The following is an 18729-nucleotide window of genomic DNA, read 5'->3' on the forward strand; positions in this document are numbered from 1 at the left end:
TGCTTTCCCAGTGCTAGAAGACAAACCCCCATGTCGCTTGAGCCTCTATGACTCTCAGTCTCTGAGAGCTTCAGTGCTCAGCTCAAGGCAAATGAGTAGGCGAATCATCCCGAGCAGCAAACAAGCTGGCATGCACTTTACATGCTCCGTATGAGAGTCAACATCATATATCGCTGACATCTGTATTTGACAAGAGAACCACCTCTCTGTGGTCCTGTCCACATTCTACATCACCGTCATTCACATAAAATCTTTCTGAGGTAAAATGTTATATTATCCAGACCAATTGACCAAAGGCATTGAAGTACACTGTGGTCTGAAGTCAGTTACTGTATAGCAAAGTGGATTGACCCTTTAGAAACACTACAGCATCTCCAATTTGTATATTACATCTTTACATCTGTGGTTAGAACATCCAGTAGTTTTCAAAAGACATGGTGAGGTGGTGATACCTCATGGTTTTATTGCGTCCCTTGCAGCAGCAAATGCGTGACAAGAAAGATCACTGCAGTTCACTGCAGCTCCTCCCTCTTTGTGCCTGACACAAGGCTTGACATAGCCAAGGATACACTTTGGGTCTGGGCCATCCAATACATACATAAGACAGACTCTTACCGTCCACCGACAGATTGAGGTTCGAATTAAATACTTCAGTGACTAAGCACAAAAATGCTGCTGTCTCTGGGGGCTGTTATTTCCTTTCAGTAAATGATGCAGCATGCCATCACTGGAGGGGAGGGAGGGGAAAAAAATAACCTGTCGGTCTTCCTCAGAAATAACTATCTACGAAAATAATCTGTCTGCCAGGGGTCCCCATGTGGAGCCCGATTCGCTGAAGCCTGAACAGTCGGAGCAGGGATTCTCTAACAGGTACACAACATGGAATGGACAGAACATCATGGAAGCGATGCTTTACATCCTGACCCATGGGGTTATTTGAAACGGCAGTACATTCGAATAACTTCCTCATGTTGCCGTCGTCATGGGCCGGCCTTGTCAAAATCTCTCAACATTATTGAAGTAGATTTCCGCCGGGGAGACAATGATTACAGTGAGGGAAAAAAGTATTTGATCCCCTGCTGATTTTGTACATTTGCCCACTGACAAAGAAATGATCATTCTATAATTTTAATGGTAGGTTTATTTGAACAGTGAGAGACAGAATAACAACAAAAAAATCCAGAAAAACGCATGTCACAAATGTTATAAATTGATTTGCATTTTAATGAGGGAAATAAGTATTTGACCCCCTCTCAATCAGAAAGATTTCTGGCTCCCAGGTGTCTTTTATACAGGTAACGAGCTGAGATTAGGAGCACACTCTTAAAGGGAGTGCTCCTAATCTCAGTTTGTTACCTGTATAAAAGACACCTGTCCACAGAAGCAATCAATCAATCAGATTCCAAACTCTCCACCATGGCCAAGACCAAAGAGCTCTCCAAGGATGTCAGGGACAAGATTGTAGACCTACATAAGGCTGGAATGGGCTACAAGACCATCGCCAAGCAGCTTGGTGAGAAGGTGACAACAGTTGGTGCGATTATTCGCAAATGGAAGAAACACAAAAGAACTGTCAATCTCCCTCTGCCTGGGGCTCCATGCAAGATCTCACCTCGTGGAGTTGCAATGATCATGAGAACGGTGAGGAATCAGCCCAGAACTACACGGGAGGATCTTGTCAATGATCTCAAGGCAGCTGGGACCATAGTCACCAATAAAACAATTGGTAAAATACTACGCCGTGAAGGACTGAAATCCTGCAGCGCCCGCAAGGTCCCCCTGCTCAAGAAAGCACATATACAGGCCCGTCTGAAGTTTGCCAACATCTGAATGATTCAGAGGAGAACTGGGTGATTGAGTGTTGTGGTCAGATAAGACCAAAATCGAGCTCTTTGGCATCAACTCAACTCGCTGTATTTGGAGGAGGAGGAATGCTGCCTATGACCCCAAGAACACCATCCCCACCGTCAAACATGGAGGTGGAAACATTATGCTTTGGGGGTGTTTTTCTGCTAAGGGGACAGGACAACTTCACCGCATCAATGGGACGATGGCCGGGGCCATGTACCATCAAATCTTGGGTGAGAACCTCCTTCCCTCAGCCAGGGCATTGAAAATGGGTAGTGGATGGGTATTCCAGCATGACAATGACCCAAAACACACGGCCAAGGCAACAAAGGAGTGGCTCAAGAAGAAGCACATTAAGGTCTTGGAGTGGCCTAGCCAGTCTCCAGACCTTAATCCCATAGAAAATCTGTAGAGGGAGCTGAAGGTTTGAGTTGCCAAACGTCAGCCTCGAAACCTTAATGACTTGGAGAAGATCTGCAAAGAGGAGTGGGACAAAATCCCTCCTGGAAGTGATGCAGACAATTACATTGATGGAAGTTACAATCTATCTGCAATATTAAAGCTGATCTACCCCCTAAAAAAAACAAAAAAAGAAAACACCATTGAGGTAATTACAAAGGGTAAATCTGAACCACTGAATAACTATGGCTACTATGTTTTGCAACAAATGCACTCTACAGGCAAAAGTTGACAAAATATGAAGAGGTACAGTAAGTCAATGGAAGTGCTGGACAATAACTTTTAATCACCTGGATTCCATACATTTGTGTTACCATGTTTTTGTGCGTGCGTGTGTGTTCGTGGGTGCGTGCGTACGTGCTTGTTATCTGTTACATCTGTGTACTGTGTCAGTGCTGTGTTGTGCGTCTCACTCCCTCTCTGCCCCCCCCCAGGTGCTTAACGGGATACACAGGGAAGCGATGTCAAACCACTGTGCCTGTGAGAGTCATAAACCCAAAACGTATGTGCATTCAAGTGAACCCAGCCATACGTGTCCTCTCTGGTGTTTCATACCTTTTCCAAAGTTTCAATCACTGTCTCTCCCAGAGCCAAACGGCCAATCCGTCCACACAATTTGTTGTGAGTGTGAGTGTGAGTGTGTTTTTGTGTGTGTGTGTGTGTGTGTATGGAGTGGAGTAGAACGGCCTCCAAATGACTAATAGACACACACACACACACTCATTCTGACTCAATTTCCTTTCCTTTCCTTGATCAATAGAGGTTGATAATCAGACAATTATTCGGGCATGGTGTCCACTGCTTATTCTAATCAATTAAATCTCCCTGGAATCAGAATGCATGAGCCAAATATTTGCTGAAATTCAAGGCCTGTTGAATAAGACATTGATTGAGACTTTTCTCTGGAATACGTATGTTTTCGCAAACATGACCGGCGATGTTTGCAAGACATATCGGTCTTCTTGACAACACCAGCGATGCACGTGGGTCTTCAGTAGATCTGGTGTAAACTCATCTTCTCTACTTTCTTCTCTTCTGTCTGTGTCTCTTTTGTTTCCCTCTCAGGTGTCCAAATGAATTTACTGGTGATCGCTGCCAAAACTACGTAATGGCCAGCTTCTACAGTACGTCTATTTCCTCTTTCTGTCTGTGCTTGTGATTGGAGCATGCTCAATCAGCGCTACTTCCTGTTGCTTCGTTTTTTAAATGTTGTATGTATCCCATACCTGATTCTCGCATGTTACGTTTTTTGCTTGTTTTGTTGAGTTGGATGAAATTTAAAGCAGTTCATTATAGTTAACTGATGTTGTGTTATTTATATCGCGATTGAATGGAACAATAACAGAAGAAAGATGGTGAAATGAACGCTCAAACTTACACTACCGTTCAAAAGTTTGGGGTCACTTAGAAATGTCCTTGTTTTCGAAAGAAAACAACATTATTATCAGAAATACAGTGTAGACATTGTTAATTTTGTAAATGGATATTGTAGTTGGAAACTGATGATTTTTTATGGAATATCTACAGTTGAAGTCGTAAGTTTATATACACTTGGGTTGGAGTCATTAAAACTTGTTTTTCAACCACTCCACAAATGTCTTGTTAACAAACTATCGTTTTGGCAAGTCGGTTAGGACGTCTACTTTGTGCATGACACAAGTAATTTTTCCAACAATTGTTTACAGACAGATTATTTCACTTATAATTCACTATATCACAATTCCAGTGGGTCAGAAGTTGACATTCACTAAGTTGACTGTGCCTTTAAACAGCTTGGAAAATTCCAGAAAATGATGTCATGGCTTTAGAAGCTTCTGATAGGCTAATTGACATCATTTCAGTCAATTGGAGGTGTACCTGTGGATGTATTTCAAGGCCTACCTTCAAACTCAGTGCCTCTTTGCTTGACATCATGGGGAAATCAAAAGAAATCAGCCAAGACCTCAGAAATGGTAGACGTCCACATGTCTGGTTCATCCTTGAGAGCAATTTCCAAACGCCTGAAGGTACCACGTTCATCTGTACAAACAATAGTACGCAAGTATAAACACCATGGGACCACGCAGCCGTCATACCGCTCAGGAAGGAGACGCGTTCTGTCTCCTAGAGATGAACGTACTTTGGTGCGAAAAGTGCAAATCAATCCCAGAACAACAGCAAAGGACCTTGTGAAGATGCTGGAGGAAACAGGTACAAAAGTATCTATATCCACAGTAAAAACAAGTCCTGAAAGGCCGCTCAGCAAGGAAGAAGCCACTGCTCCAAAACCGCTATAAAAAAGCCAGACTATGGTTTGCAACTGCACATGGGGACAAAGATCATACTTTTTAGAGAAATGTCCTCTGGTCTGATGAAACTAAAATAGAACTGTTTGGCCATAATGGAAAAAGGGGGCCGCTTACAAGCCGAAAAACACCATCCCAACTGTGAAGCACAGGGGTGGCAGCATTATGTTGTGGGGGTGCTTTGCTGCAGGAGGGACTGGTGCACTTCACAAAATAGATTGCATCATGAGAAAGGAAGATTATGTGGATATATTGAAGCAACATCTCAAGACATCAGTCAGGAAGTTAAAGCTTGGTCGCAAATGGGTCTTCCAAATTGACAATGACCCCAAGCATACTTCCAAAGTTGTGACAAAATGGCTTAAGGACAACAATGTCAAGGTATTGGAGTGGCCATCACAAAGCCCTGACCTCAATCCTATAGAAAATGTGTGGGCTGTTACGATCGTTAACGGAAGATACGGACCAAGGCGCAGCGTGATAAGCGTACATTTTTATTAAGTACTTAACACGACACAAAACAACAAACAAACGATACGGGAAGTCCTAGGTTACACAAAACAAACCTTTACGGAACAAGATCCCACACCGACTAGTGCCAAACAGGCTGCCTAAGTATGGGCCCCAATCAGAGACAACGAGATACAGCTGCCTCTGATTGGGAACCACCCTGGCCAACAAAGATCTAAACGATCTAGCACATCAACATAGAAAATATAACACAGAAACTACACACCCTGGCTCAACATTTCAGAGTCCCCAGAGCCAGGGCGTGACATGGGCAGAACTGAAAAAGTGTGTGTGACCATGGAGGCCTACAAACCTGACTCAGTTACACCAGCTCTGTCAGGAGGAATGGGCCAAAATTACCCCAACGTATTGTGGGAAGCTTGCGGAAGGCTACCCGAAACGTGTGACCCAAGTTAAACAATTTAAAGGAAATGCTACCAAATACTAATTGAGTGTATGTAAACTTCTGACCCACTGGGAATGTGATGAAAGAAATAAAAGCTGAAATAAATAATTCTCTCTACTATTATTCTGACATTTCACATTCTTAAAATAAAGTGGTGATCCTAACTGACCTAAGACAGGTAATCTTTACTAGGATTAAATGTCAGGAATTGTGAAAAACGGAGTTTAAATGTATTTTGCTAAGGTGTATGTAAACTTCCCATTTCAACTCTACATGGGCATACAGAGGCCCATTATCAGCAACCATCAGTCCTGTGTTCCAATGGCACGTTGTGTTTGCGAATCCAAGTTTATCATTTTAAAAGGCTAATTAATCATTAGAAAACCCTTTTGCAATTATGTTAGCACAGCTGAAAACTGTTGTGCTGATTAAAGAAGCAATAAAACTGGCCTTCTTGAGACTAGTTGAGTATCTGGAGCATCAGCAATTGTGGGTTCGATTACAGGCTCAAAATGGCCAGAAACAAATAACTTTCTTCTGAAACTCGTCAGACTATTCTTGTTCTGAGAAATGAAGGCTATTCCATACGAGAAATTGCCAAGAAACTGAAGATCTCGTACAACGCTGTGTACTACTCTGTCAGGATATCAGTGTGATGCGGTAGGACGAAGTCAGGCGCAGGACACAGAGCTAATTGAAAACGTACTTTACTCGTAGGTAACGTAAATAACATAACCTCCACGCAGGGAGGAAACAAACCCGCTCACCAGACGACAACCAAACATGAACAAACAAGCACAACATACAGTGGGAACCAGAGGGTTAAATAGGGAAGTAATCAATACCTAATGGGAACAAATGTGAACAATAAAGATAAGACAAGTAGAACACAGAAACATAGATCGGCAGCAGCTAGTACTCCAGTGACGAACGCCGAAGCCTGCCTGAGCAAGGAGAAGGAGCAGCCTTGGCTGAATCCGTGACAGTACCCCCCCTTGACGTGCGGCTCCAGCCTTGCGCCGACACCGGCCTCGGGGACGGCCAGGAGGACACGACGCAGGGCGAGTCGGATGACGACGGTGGAAATCCCTCAACATGGAGGGATCGAGGATGTCCCTCCTAGGGACCCAGCACCGTTCCTCCGGACCGTACCCCTCCCACTCCACGAGATACTGCAGGCCCCCCACCCGACGCCTCGAATCCAGGATGGAACGGACCGAGTACGCCGGTGCCCCCTCGATGTCCAGTGGGGGCGGAGGAACCTCCCATACCTCAGACTCCTGGAGTGGACCAGCTACCACCGGCCTGAGGAGAGACACATGGAACGAGGGGTTAATACGGTAATTCAGAGGAAGCTGTAACCTATAACAAACCTTGTTCAATCTCCTCAGGACTTTAAATGGCCCCACAAACCGCTGACCCAGTTTCCGGCAGGGCAGGCGAAGGGGCAGATTTCGGGTCGAGAGCCAGACCCGGTCCCCCGGTGCATACACCGGGGCCTCACTGCGGTGACGGTCGGCGCTCGCCTTTTGTTGCCTGATGGCCCGCTGCAGGCGTACATGGGCAGCGTTCCAGGTCTCTTCTGAGCACCGAAACCACTCATCCACCGCAGGAGCCTCGATCTGGCTCTGATGCCAAGGTGCCAGGACCGGCTGATAACCTAACACACACTGAAAGGGAGAAAGGTTAGTGGATGAGTGGCGGAGTGAGTTTTGGGCCATCTCTGGGGATTGTATCGGATCGGGGTCCCCAGGGGATAAAACCCGATCACTCCTCCGGCCGGTCCTGGCAATAGGACCGCAGAAACCTACCCACATTCTGGCTAACTCTCTCCACCTGTCCATTACTCTCGGGGTGAAAACCTGAGGTCAGGCTGATCGAGACCCCCAGACGTTCCATGAATGCCCTCCAGACCTTTGAGGTGAACTGGGGACCCTGATCCGATACAATATCCTCAGGCACCCCGTAGTGCCGGAAGACGTGTGTAAATAGGGCCTCAGCAGTTTGTAGGGCCGTAGGGAGACCTGGCATAGGAATGAGACGGCAGGACGTAGAAAACCGATCCACAACGACCAGGATCGTGGGATTCCCTTGTGAGGGGGGAAGGTCCGTAACAAAATCCACTGATAGATGGGACCACAGCCGTTGTGGAACGTGTAGGGGTTGTAATTTCCCTCTTGGCAGGTGTCTAGGTGCCTTACACTGGGCGCACACCGAGCAGGAGGAAACATAAACCCTCACGTCCTTGGCTAAAGTGGGCCTCCAGTACTTCCCACTAAGACAGTGCACTGTCCGACCGATGCCAGGATGACCAGAGGAGGGTGATGTGTGAGCCCAATAGATCAATCGATCGCGAACCTCAAGCGGCACGTACATACGACCCTCTGGACACTGGGGGGGAGTGGGCTCGGTACGTAACGTCCGCTCGATGTCCGCGTCAACCTCCCACACCACCGGTGCCACCAGATACGACGCCGGAAGTATGGGAGTGGGCTCAATGGACCTCTCCTCTGTGTCATACAGTCGGGACAGGGCGTTTGCCTTAGCGTTCTGGGAACCTGGTCTGTAAGTAAGAGTAAACACAAAACGAGTGAAGACCATGGCCCACCTTGCCTGGCGAGGGTTCAATCCCCTCGCCGCCCGGATGTACTCCAGATTGCGATGGTCAGTCAAAATGAGGAAAGGGTGTTTAGCCCCCTCAAGCCAATGCCTCCACACTTTCAGAGCCTTAACCACAGCTAACAGCTCCCGGTCCCCCACATCATAGTTGCGCTCCGCCGGACTGAGCTTCTTAGAAAAGAAAGCACAGGGGCGGAGCTTTGGTGGCATACCCTAGCGCTGAGACAGTACAGCTCCTATCCCAGCCTCGGACGTGCCCACCTCAACCTGGAATGCTAAGGAGGGATCCGGATGAGCCAGCACTGGAGCCGAGGTAAACAGGTCCTTCAGATGACCAAAAGCCCTGTCCGCCTCAGCTGACCACTGCAGTCGCACCGGTCCCCCCTTCAGCAAGGAGGTAATGGGAGCCGCTACCTGACCAAAGCCCCGGATAAACCTCCGGTAGTAGTTGGCAAAACCCAAGAATCGCTGCACCTCCTTCACCGTGGTTGGAGTCGGCCAATTACGCACGGCCGAAATGAGGTCAATGTCCATCTCCACCCCTGACGCGGACAGGCGGTGCCCTAGGAAGGAGATGGACTCTTGGAAGAACAGACATTTCTCCGCCTTCACATACAGGTCATGCTCTAACAGTCGACCAAGCACTTGACGCACCAGGGACACATGCTCGACCCGTGTAGCGGAGTATATGAGAATGTCATCAATATACACCACTACACCCTGTCCGTGCAGGTCCCTGAAAATCTCATCAACAAAGGATTGGAAGACTGATGGAGCATTCATCAACCCGTATGGCATGATGAGGTACTCATAGTGCCCAGAGGTTGTACTGACTGCTGTCTTCCACTCATGTCCCTCCCGGATACGCACCAGGTTGTACGAGCTCCTGAGATCCAATTTTGTGAAGAAGCGCGCCCCGTGCAATGACTCCGTCATACTAGCAATGAGCGGTAGTGGATAACTGTACTTGAGAGTGATCTGATTGAGACCCCGGTAGTCAATGCACGGGAGTAAACCTCCATCCTTCTTCTTCACAAAAAAGAAACTCGAGGAAACAGGTGAAGTGGATGGCCGAATGTATCCCTGCCCCAGAGATTCGGAGACATATGTCTCCATAGCCGCCGTCTCTTCCTGTGACAGGGGATACACATGACTCCGGGGAAGTGCAGCGCCTACCTGGAGATTTATCGCACAATCCCCGTGTCGATGGGGTAGTAATTGAGTCGCCTTCTTTTTACAGAAGGCGAGAGACAAATCGGCATATTCGGGGGGAATGTGCATGGTGGAGACCTGGTTTGGACTTTCCACCATAGTTGCCCCTATGGAAACACCTACACACCTCCCCTAGCACTGACTTGAAGATCCCTTGAGAGTCCTCTGTTGCCATGAAATCGTGGGGTCAAAAAAAGTTAACCAGGGAAGCCCCAACACCACTGGAAACGCAGGAGAATCAATCAGATAAAGACACATTTTCTCCTCATGACCCTCCTGCGTTTTCATCCAGAGTAGAGCTGTGACCTCCCTAATCAGGCCTGACCCTAAAGGGCGACTATCTAAGGCGTGTAGAGGGAAGGGCACATCAACAGGAACAATAGGAATCCCTAAACTACGGGAAAACTGACGATCAATAAAGTTCCCAGCTGCGCCTGAATCTACGAACACCTTATGCTGGGAATGAGGGGAAACTCTGGAAATACAATATCAATACACATACTGTATGCGCAACAGAGAGCTCTGGGTGAGTCGGGTGCCTACTCACCTGAGACGGTCCACCAGTGCTCTGCCTACCGCCTCGACTCCTGAAAGACCCTCCCCAGCACCGACCAGCAGTGTGTCCTCCTCGGCCACAGTTGGTGCAGGAGATGGCCCTCCTTCCGGTCTCCCTAAGTGCAGCACCTCCGAGCTCCATAGGAGTAGAGTCGAAGGTGCTGGGGGATGGAATGGACGGCCCATGATCTGGACGTCCTAGGGTTGCCAACAGGTTATCCAGCCTTATCGACATGTCCACCAGTTGGTCCAGGTTAATGGTGGTGTCCCTGCACCGACAAACATCCTCCCAGAGGCTGCATCGGTAGTGGTCGATCAGGGCCCTCTCATTCCACCCTGCGCTGGCAGCCAGAGTCCTGAAATCCAGTGCAAAGTCCTGTGCGCTCCTCCTCCCTTGTCTGAGGTGGAATAGACGTTCCCCCGCCGCTCTCCCCTCCGGTGGATGATCGAATACCGCCCGAAAGCGGCGGGTGAAATCCTCATAGCGTACTGACGCTGCGTATATTCTTCCCCACTCGCCGTTGGCCCACTCGAGCGCTCTTCCAGACAGACAGGAGATGAGGGCGGACACGCTCTCGTATCCTAAGGGAGCCGGGTGGATGGTAGACAGGTAGAGCTAATCGAAAACGTACTTTACTCGTAGGTAACGTAAATAACATAACCTCCACGCAGGGAGGAAACAAACCCGCTCACCAGACGACAACCAAACATGAACAAACACGCACAACATACAGTGGGAGCCAGAGGATTAAATAGGGAAGTAATCAATACCTAATGGGAACCAGGTGTGAACAATAAAGACAAGACAAGTAGAACACAGAAACATAGATCGGCAGCAGCTAGTATTCCGGTGACGACGAACGCCGAAGCCTGCCCGAGCAAGGAGGAGGAGCAGCCTCGGCTGAATCCGTGACATAATCCCTTCACAGAACAGTGCAAACTGGCTCTAACCAGTTTGCAAGAGGACAAATACATTAGAGTGTCTAGTTTGAGAAACAGACGCCTCGCAGGTCCTCAACTGGCAGCTTCATTAAATAGTACCCGCAAAACACCAGTCTCAACGTCAACAGTGAAGAGGCGACTTCGGGATGCTGACCTTCTAGGCAGAGTTGAAAGAAAAAGCCATATCTCAGACTGGCCAATAAAAAGAAAATATTAAGATGGGCAAAAGAACCCAGACACTGCACAGATGAAGATTGGAAAAAAGTGTTATGGACAGACGAATCGAAGTTTGAGGTGTTCGGATCACAAAGAACAACATTTGTGAGACGAAGACCAAATGAAAAGATGCTGGAGGAGTGCTTGATGCCATCTGTCAAGCATGGTGGGGGCAATGTGATGGTCTGGGGGTGCTTTGGTGGTGGTAAAGTGGAAGATTTGTACAGGGTAAAAGGGATCTTGAAGAACGAAGGCTATCACTCCATTTTGCAACGCCATGCCATACCCTGTGGATGGCGCTTGATTGGAGCCAATTTCCTCCTACAACAGGACAATGACCCAAAGCACAGATCCAAACTATGCAAGAACTATTTAGGGAAGAAGAAGTCAGCTGGTATTCTGTCTATAATGGAGTGGCCAGCACAGTTACCGGATCTCAACGCTATTGAGCTGTTGTGGGAGCAGCTTGACCGTATGGTACGCAAGAAGTGCCCATCAAGCAAATCCAACTTGTGGGAGGTGCTTCAGGAAGCATGGGGTGAAATCTCTTCAGATTACCTCAACAAATTGACAACTAGAATGCCAAAGGTCTGCAAGGCTGTAATTGCTGCACATGGAGGATTCTTTAACAAAAGCAAAGTTTGAAGGACACAATTATTATTTATATAAAAAATCATTATTTCTAACCTTGTCAATGACTACATTTCCTATGCATTTTGCTATATTTCCTATTCAAACTCATTTCATGTATGTTTTCATGGAAAACAAGGACATTTCTAAGTGACCCCAAACTTTTGAACGGTAGTGTATGTATATTCAACTTTCCAAACTTGAACCTTCAAATAGGAGGCAGGGGAAAGTGTGGTTATATCGATGCTTACCGCCTTTGACAGGGACCAACCTAAACCGGCAATATCTTTTATTATCTGAAGAGCAATTACACTTATTGGAGGTGGGTGGGGGACTTTGTTGATCATGGAGGCACTGTAAAAAACCTGAACAGACCCTGTTAAAGAGACGTCTTTGATGTCATGAAGAGGCAAGAGAGGGAGATGAATGGCAGCCGCCCAGGCACCGGGCCCCAGTGCACTTTATCACTATGACACACCTTACAGTCCAATTACCTCAATTACCATAGGTTACCTGGCAACAGTTGCTGTGCGTGTGTAAAATCACTGAGGAAGCCAAGCCAAGCCAGTAAAAAAGCCATATTACAACCTATGTTGTGATAATTGCGTTGTTTGCTCTATAAAGGATGGTTTATACTTCGTCTATTGACATGTCTGTAGACAGTTGTCGCAGTGACATCATGAACATTCTATTGTCGTCCGACATCCAACTTGTTGACTTTATGAAAAAGTATAAACACAAAAACAGCAGCCTGGTGATCCAAAATAGCATAACTGGGGTATTTTAACACCAATAAACCCATCAGTTTAAAAATGAATGTAGTATAAGTCAATCTAGCAAACCAGGCAACTAAAAACAACTTTCTTAACAATGTTTTGGTTTGCTTCTAGCTTGTTAGCTAGCTAACTAACGTTAGCTGGCTAGCTAGTTCAAATAATGACCATATCATATCTGACAACATCTTAACTTTAGCTAATTTTTATTCATTATTACAGTAAAATAGACTCATTCTTTATAAGTTAATGGTGAGCTAATTAAAGAAAATAGCTTACAGTTGTGTGACGAAATAAAAGCAGGGCATTCTACCGGAGAATTGTAGAAATTGAGCATTGTCTCATTGCTGGCTCAGTCAGGTAACTATGACAACGAACGCAGCGACAGGGTCAAAGTTTAACTTTTTTCATCTGTCTGCAACAAGGAAACCGACAGTCGCAGCGACGGTCTACATACATTCTACCAGAGTATAAATTAAATGTCATTTTGACCAGTGACACTTTTCACATTATAATTGTCTACAGACATGTCGATAGACAAAGTATAAACCAGCTTTAACCCATTCGTTCATACACCACCGTGATATACAATAAGGCCGTGACAACAAAAATACAACATTCACACACATGGCTGTAACGGTGACCGTATTACTGCTACACCGGCGGTCACGAGTCATGAAGGCAGTCAAATTCCATGTGACCGTTTAGTCACGGTAATTAGGCTTCTCCAAGCTCTGATGCTGCCGATGGTCATTAGTAGCCTACCAAACTTGCAAACTGCCTGGTACTCAGCACTCTATTGTCCCTCTAACCACTCTGACATCAATGCAAATATGATCGAATATCTAATCAAACACTTCATGAGAGCCCATGAGCTCATGTTGCGCAGCATTACCATAGGCTATGCAATTGCGTGAGAAAACAGCGTGATGGCTTCTATGAAAAAGAGGAGGATCCCATCAGTTTTCTATAGGCTAGGCCTACTATATTTATTTCTCAACTTTCCTAAGGTTAAGCACATTGCTTCTCTTTACAACAAGAGTATAGCCTAGCTGGCTGGCATGAAAATGAACCACAGGAAAAGCGTCCTCCATTCGCTGATGACATGTATATTTTCCTCTGCCCCTGTTTCAAGACAGGTGCATGATAATGGTCCATTCTAAATCAAAACAAATTTCACACATATCATATTTAGTATATGTAAAGACAAGATGAAATCAAGAATAGTCAGATCAAATCAAATTGTATTTGTCACATGCGCCGAATACAACAGGTGTGTAGACCTTACCGTGAAATGATTACTTACAAGCCCTTAACCAACAATGCAGTTCAAGAAATAAAATAACAATAAAAAAGTAACAATAAAATAACAATAACGAGGCTATACAGGGGGTACCAGTACCGAGCCAATGTGCGGGGGTACAGGTTAGTGGAGGTAATGGGTGACAATATTAGCCTACCACTTGTGAATTATATATTATCACTTGTTAATGATACCCAGTGTAAGGCAAGAAACAATGCCTTTTCTTTGCAACTTTTTCTAATCATAGTCGCACACCTCATGTAGCCTAGCCCATGGGCCTATATGTTTTGACAAGGTTTGTATCACAACTAAAGTGGCCAAATAACTTTTAAAAATTATGCACATTAATCCGCTTTACATGGGGTATAGAGCCTAACTGGCATACATAAGCAGCGAGTGAGTTTCAAGTTTGGGGAAGATCGTTATCAACATAAAAATGCACCTTCATAATACAAGCATTACATGCATAATCGCATTTATGGTCACTTTTGATAATGGTGTTTTCCCGCTAATGGAACATTTGCGCTTATAGCCTACTGCCGTATGCGCATTGCTGCGCTTATAATGTGAAGAAATAGCCTAATAGTTTATCAACATTGCGTAAAAAAGGGTTTTTGATGCTAGTGGTTGTATTAATTTGGGGTCTATCGCATCCCACAACTGTCCCAGACTATGTTTGGAACTTTTCTTTCTCACACAAAATAGGTCAACTTTTGTACTATGGGGGATAGTAGATTGACATAGGCTTGTGCTTTTGCTGTTCGTTAGGTCTACTCATCTTATTAGCTGACGAAAAGTAAATGTGGGCAGTTCTTCAATATACACCTTGGAATTGTGCGCAGTTGCGTCCCAGATGTGTCTGTCTTTACTTGTATCCTGTGAGAATGACTTGATCACGTGATGGAGAGCCATGTAAGTGAGAGGTGCTTCGGAGCACACAGCACTCAGGGAAAAGGGAATTATAATTATTATATTTAGTCCAAGGGCACAACGGCCACGGGCCGCAAAAGGCATGGATTGCTTTAGGGGGCATTACGGCCACACAAAGGGGATGCCGCAGGGAAATTCGAGGCATTATCAAGTGTTTGTCAAATTGTGAATGAGAGACTGATTAAGTGTGTGCAGAGCTCATTCCTTTCATGAGACTTTTTTCAAGTCATCATTAGAGTCGCATCAAGCAGCCTTACAATGTATTAAAAATCAAAACAACATTTGTAGAACAACTAAATAGTTACATTAATAACTCTAAATTAAGCATATAGGAGTATCTATTTCTTTGTTAACCATTCAACACAGAATAGCCGCATGTGCACACTCCCTCATATCGTTTGGAGAAAATATCCTTTCTATTTTATTCAGATTTGTTCAATTGTATTCTTCATACTATAAAATAATATAAAATAATGCCACAGAATTCTAAGAAAATCTTGTCTGCTAAATGAACTAGTGTAGCCCACAGCCATATGGCATAGCCAGATCAGGACCTAACATAAGGACAACTCAGAGTATGCTATCTGATCTTCTGAAATAGACTACATTTTCTTCATATAATTTTTCTTTAGACCTGTCTAAAATAAATTATGGATTTATTGTGAAGGTGTAGGCTATATTACATGGATTTATTATACTTTTTTAAATGTAGATGTTCCAAAGCTCTGCATCAGTGGCTTGCAGGCTATGTGTGGAAGCCAGGAGATGCTAAATGCGTTTATGTAAATTGCAGTCAATTACTGTGAGACCGGCAGTTATTTGCTTGACAATCACCGGCTGACGAAATTTAGTGACCGCCACAGCCCTAGTCACACAGTGGCGGAATAAATTCAACTACACATACAGTATGTTTGTTTCATCACAAAACCGAATAGCAACATCTGTCCGGTGAAGGCCACAAAGCAAATATTGCGTGTAACAAACAGTTATATCACCTGCAGCATGGTCAAGCAAGTTCATGTTTTCAACAGTTTACTAAACAACTACTGATTTAGAACCACGGAGTAACCGCAAGTGAGCAAAAAGACAACAGGAGCACTGCCTCCGCTATTCCAGCACCATTTCAACTTAAACATCATCAAATCAACAAGGCTATATATTTTTAGTTTAATAGACTGAAAACAAACTTAAAGATACCAAAAACAATTTAGTCCAATCAATGTTGCTAAATATCATGATACTGATTTCTGTGTGTGTGTGTGCATGTAAAATCCTTTTTCTTTGACTCACCGTTGTAGAGCAGTTGAACGCCAATGCCATCCTTCTCTCTTTCGTGTTGGCTAAATGGTCTATGGCTCTGTCATACAGTACACTTTTTGTTTTTGTTGTCATAGGCTACCTACTGTAGCTAAAACGCTTGCTAGCCTAACTTCCTCGCAAGGGCAACAATGAACCAGCTAAGTTAGCTAGCTAGTTAACGTGAGCCTAATAGGCTACGTCTAGGCTACATGTTGAACTTCAATCGTCTCAGCACAGTGGCACAACATATTAATTTATGGTAAGATCAGAATCGCAATCATAATCATTGGCCTATACAGAGAATTAAGTAAAAACCACAAGTCCAAATCCCCATCTCCATCCATGGCTTAGGAAAGGGCCGATTTAGCAGGCTAGCTACTGCAGGACATTTACATTTACATTTTAGTCATTTAGCAGACGCTCTTATCCAGAGCGACTTACAGTTAGCACATATATTATTTTTTATCGAACCCACAACCCTGGCGTTGCAAACGCCATGCTCTACCAACTGAGCTACATCCCTGCCGGCCATTCCCTCCCCTACCCTGGACGACGCTGGGCCAATTGTGCGCCGCCCCATGGGTCTCCCGGTCACGGCCGGCTACGACAGAGCCTGGATTCGAACCAGGATCTCTAGTGGCACAGCTAGCACTGCGATGCAGTGCCTTAGACCACTGCGCCACTCGGGAGACAAGGACATCAACACAAGCAGACCAGAAACAGACATGTTTTTCTGAAAATTACGTTTTGCTTAGGAAGTGGTTTGATTGGTGTGAAGCCAAATCCAAACTGGCCTCCCTTGGGGGGCATTTTGCTACACCAGGACAACACAGAGTTGAGCTCAGCTCAACGCTGATTGGCAAAACATTTTATCAAGGGAGGCCAAACGCTTGCTGGCATCAATCAATCAAATGCTACGGCGGCAACATGTTATACTCTTTTGTTAAAGACAGCATCAGATACATGGGCTACAAATCAAATCGAATTTTATTGGTCACATACACATATTTAGCAGATGTTATTGCTGGTCTAGCGAAATGCTTGTGTTCCTAGCTCCAACAGTGCAGTAGTATCTAACAATTCACAACATTACACACAAATCTAAAAGTAAAATAATGGAATATAGGAATATATAAATATTAGGATGAACAATGTTGGAGTGTCATTAACTAAAATACAGTAGAATACAGTATATACATATGAAATGAGTAAAGCAGTATGTAAACATTATTAAAGTTACTAGTGTTCCATTATTAAAGTGACCAGTGATTCCATGTCTATGTACATAGGGCAGCAGCCTCTAAGGTGCCGGGTTGAGTAACCGGGTGGTAGCCGGCTAGTGATGGCTTTTTAACATTCTGATGGCCTTGAGATAGAAGCTGTTTTTCAGTCTCTTGGTCTCAGCTTTGATGCGCCTGTACTGACCTTGCCTTCTGGATGATAGTGGGGTGAACAGGCCGTGGCTCGGGTGGATGATGTCTTTCATGATCTTTTTGGCCTTCCTGTGACATCGAGTGCTGCAGGTGTCCTGGAGGGCAGGCAGTGTGTCCCCGGTGATGCATTGGGCAGACCGCACCACCCTCTGGAGAGCCCTGCGGTTGCGGGTGGTGCAGTTGCCATACCAGGCGGTGATACAGCCTGACAGGAGAGTGGAGAGTGGGGAGAGGTTTACGGATATGGATGTTAACTTCTTGAAATCCATCAATGAAAGGCTTGGCCAAACTTGATATCTTGGATATACTATGAGAGGACATCAATGCATTATGTGCTAGTCAAGAATTCAGCCTACAGTGAGGGAAAAAAGTATTTGATCCCCTGCTGATTTTGTACGTTTGCCCACTGACAAAGAAATGATCAGTCTATAATTTTAATGGTAGGTTTATTTGAACAGTGAGAGACAGAATAACAACAAAAAAATCTAGAAAACGCATGTCAAAAATGTTATAAATTGATTTGCATTTTAATGAGGGAAATAAGTATTTGACCCCCTCTCAATCAGAAAGATTTCTGGCTCCCAGGTGTCTTTTATACAGGTAACGAGCTGAGATTAGGAGCACACTCTTAAAGGGAGTGCTCCTAATCTTAGCTTGTTACCTGTATAAAAGACACCTGTCCACAGAAGCAATCAATCAATCAGATTCCAAACTCTCCAACATTGCCAAGACCAAAGAGCTCTCCGAGGATGTCAGGGACAAGATTGTAGACCTACACAAGGAATGGAATGGGCTACAAGACCATCGCCAAGCAGCTTGGTGAGAAGGTGACAACAGTTGGTGCGATTATTCGCAAATGGAAGAAACACAAAATAACTGTCAATCTCCCTCGGCCTGGGCCTCCAGCATCTTCACAAGGTCCTTTGCTGTTGTTCTGGGATTTATTTGCACTTTTCGCACCAAAATACGTTCATCTCTAGGAGACAGAACGCGTCTCCTTCCTGAGTGGTATGACGGCTGCGTGGTCCCATGGTGTTTAGACTTGCATACTATTGTATGTACAGATGAACGTGGTACCTTCAGGCATTTGGAAATTGCTCCCAAGGATGAACCATACTTGTGGAGGTCTACCATTTTTTTTCTGAGGTCTTGGCTGATTTCTTTTGAGTTTCCCATGATGTCAAGCAATGAGGCACTGAGTTTGAAGGTAGGCCTTGAAATACATCCACAGGTACACCTCCAATTGACTCAAATGATGTCAATTAGCCTATCAGAAGCTTCTAAAGCCATGACATCATTTTCTGGAATT

General features: G+C 45.1%; 1 protein-coding gene across 1 annotated transcript in view; it reads left to right on the plus strand.

Annotated features, from left to right (window-relative positions):
• Positions 1–18729, plus strand: part of LOC311099464 (pro-neuregulin-1, membrane-bound isoform-like) — a gene marked incomplete at both ends in the record, with an annotated part of 88355 nt that overhangs the window by 52488 nt on the left and 17138 nt on the right. Inside the window, one exon of the mRNA XM_084140148.1 lies at positions 3373–3431. Coding sequence (XP_083996274.1) covers positions 3373–3431 — 59 coding nt within the window. The remainder of the gene's footprint in view (positions 1–3372; positions 3432–18729) is intronic.

The sequence above is a fragment of the Coregonus lavaretus genome (assembly GCF_964263955.1).
Source record: "Coregonus lavaretus genome assembly, chromosome: 24".
Classification (NCBI taxonomy): Eukaryota; Metazoa; Chordata; class Actinopteri; order Salmoniformes; family Salmonidae; genus Coregonus; species Coregonus lavaretus.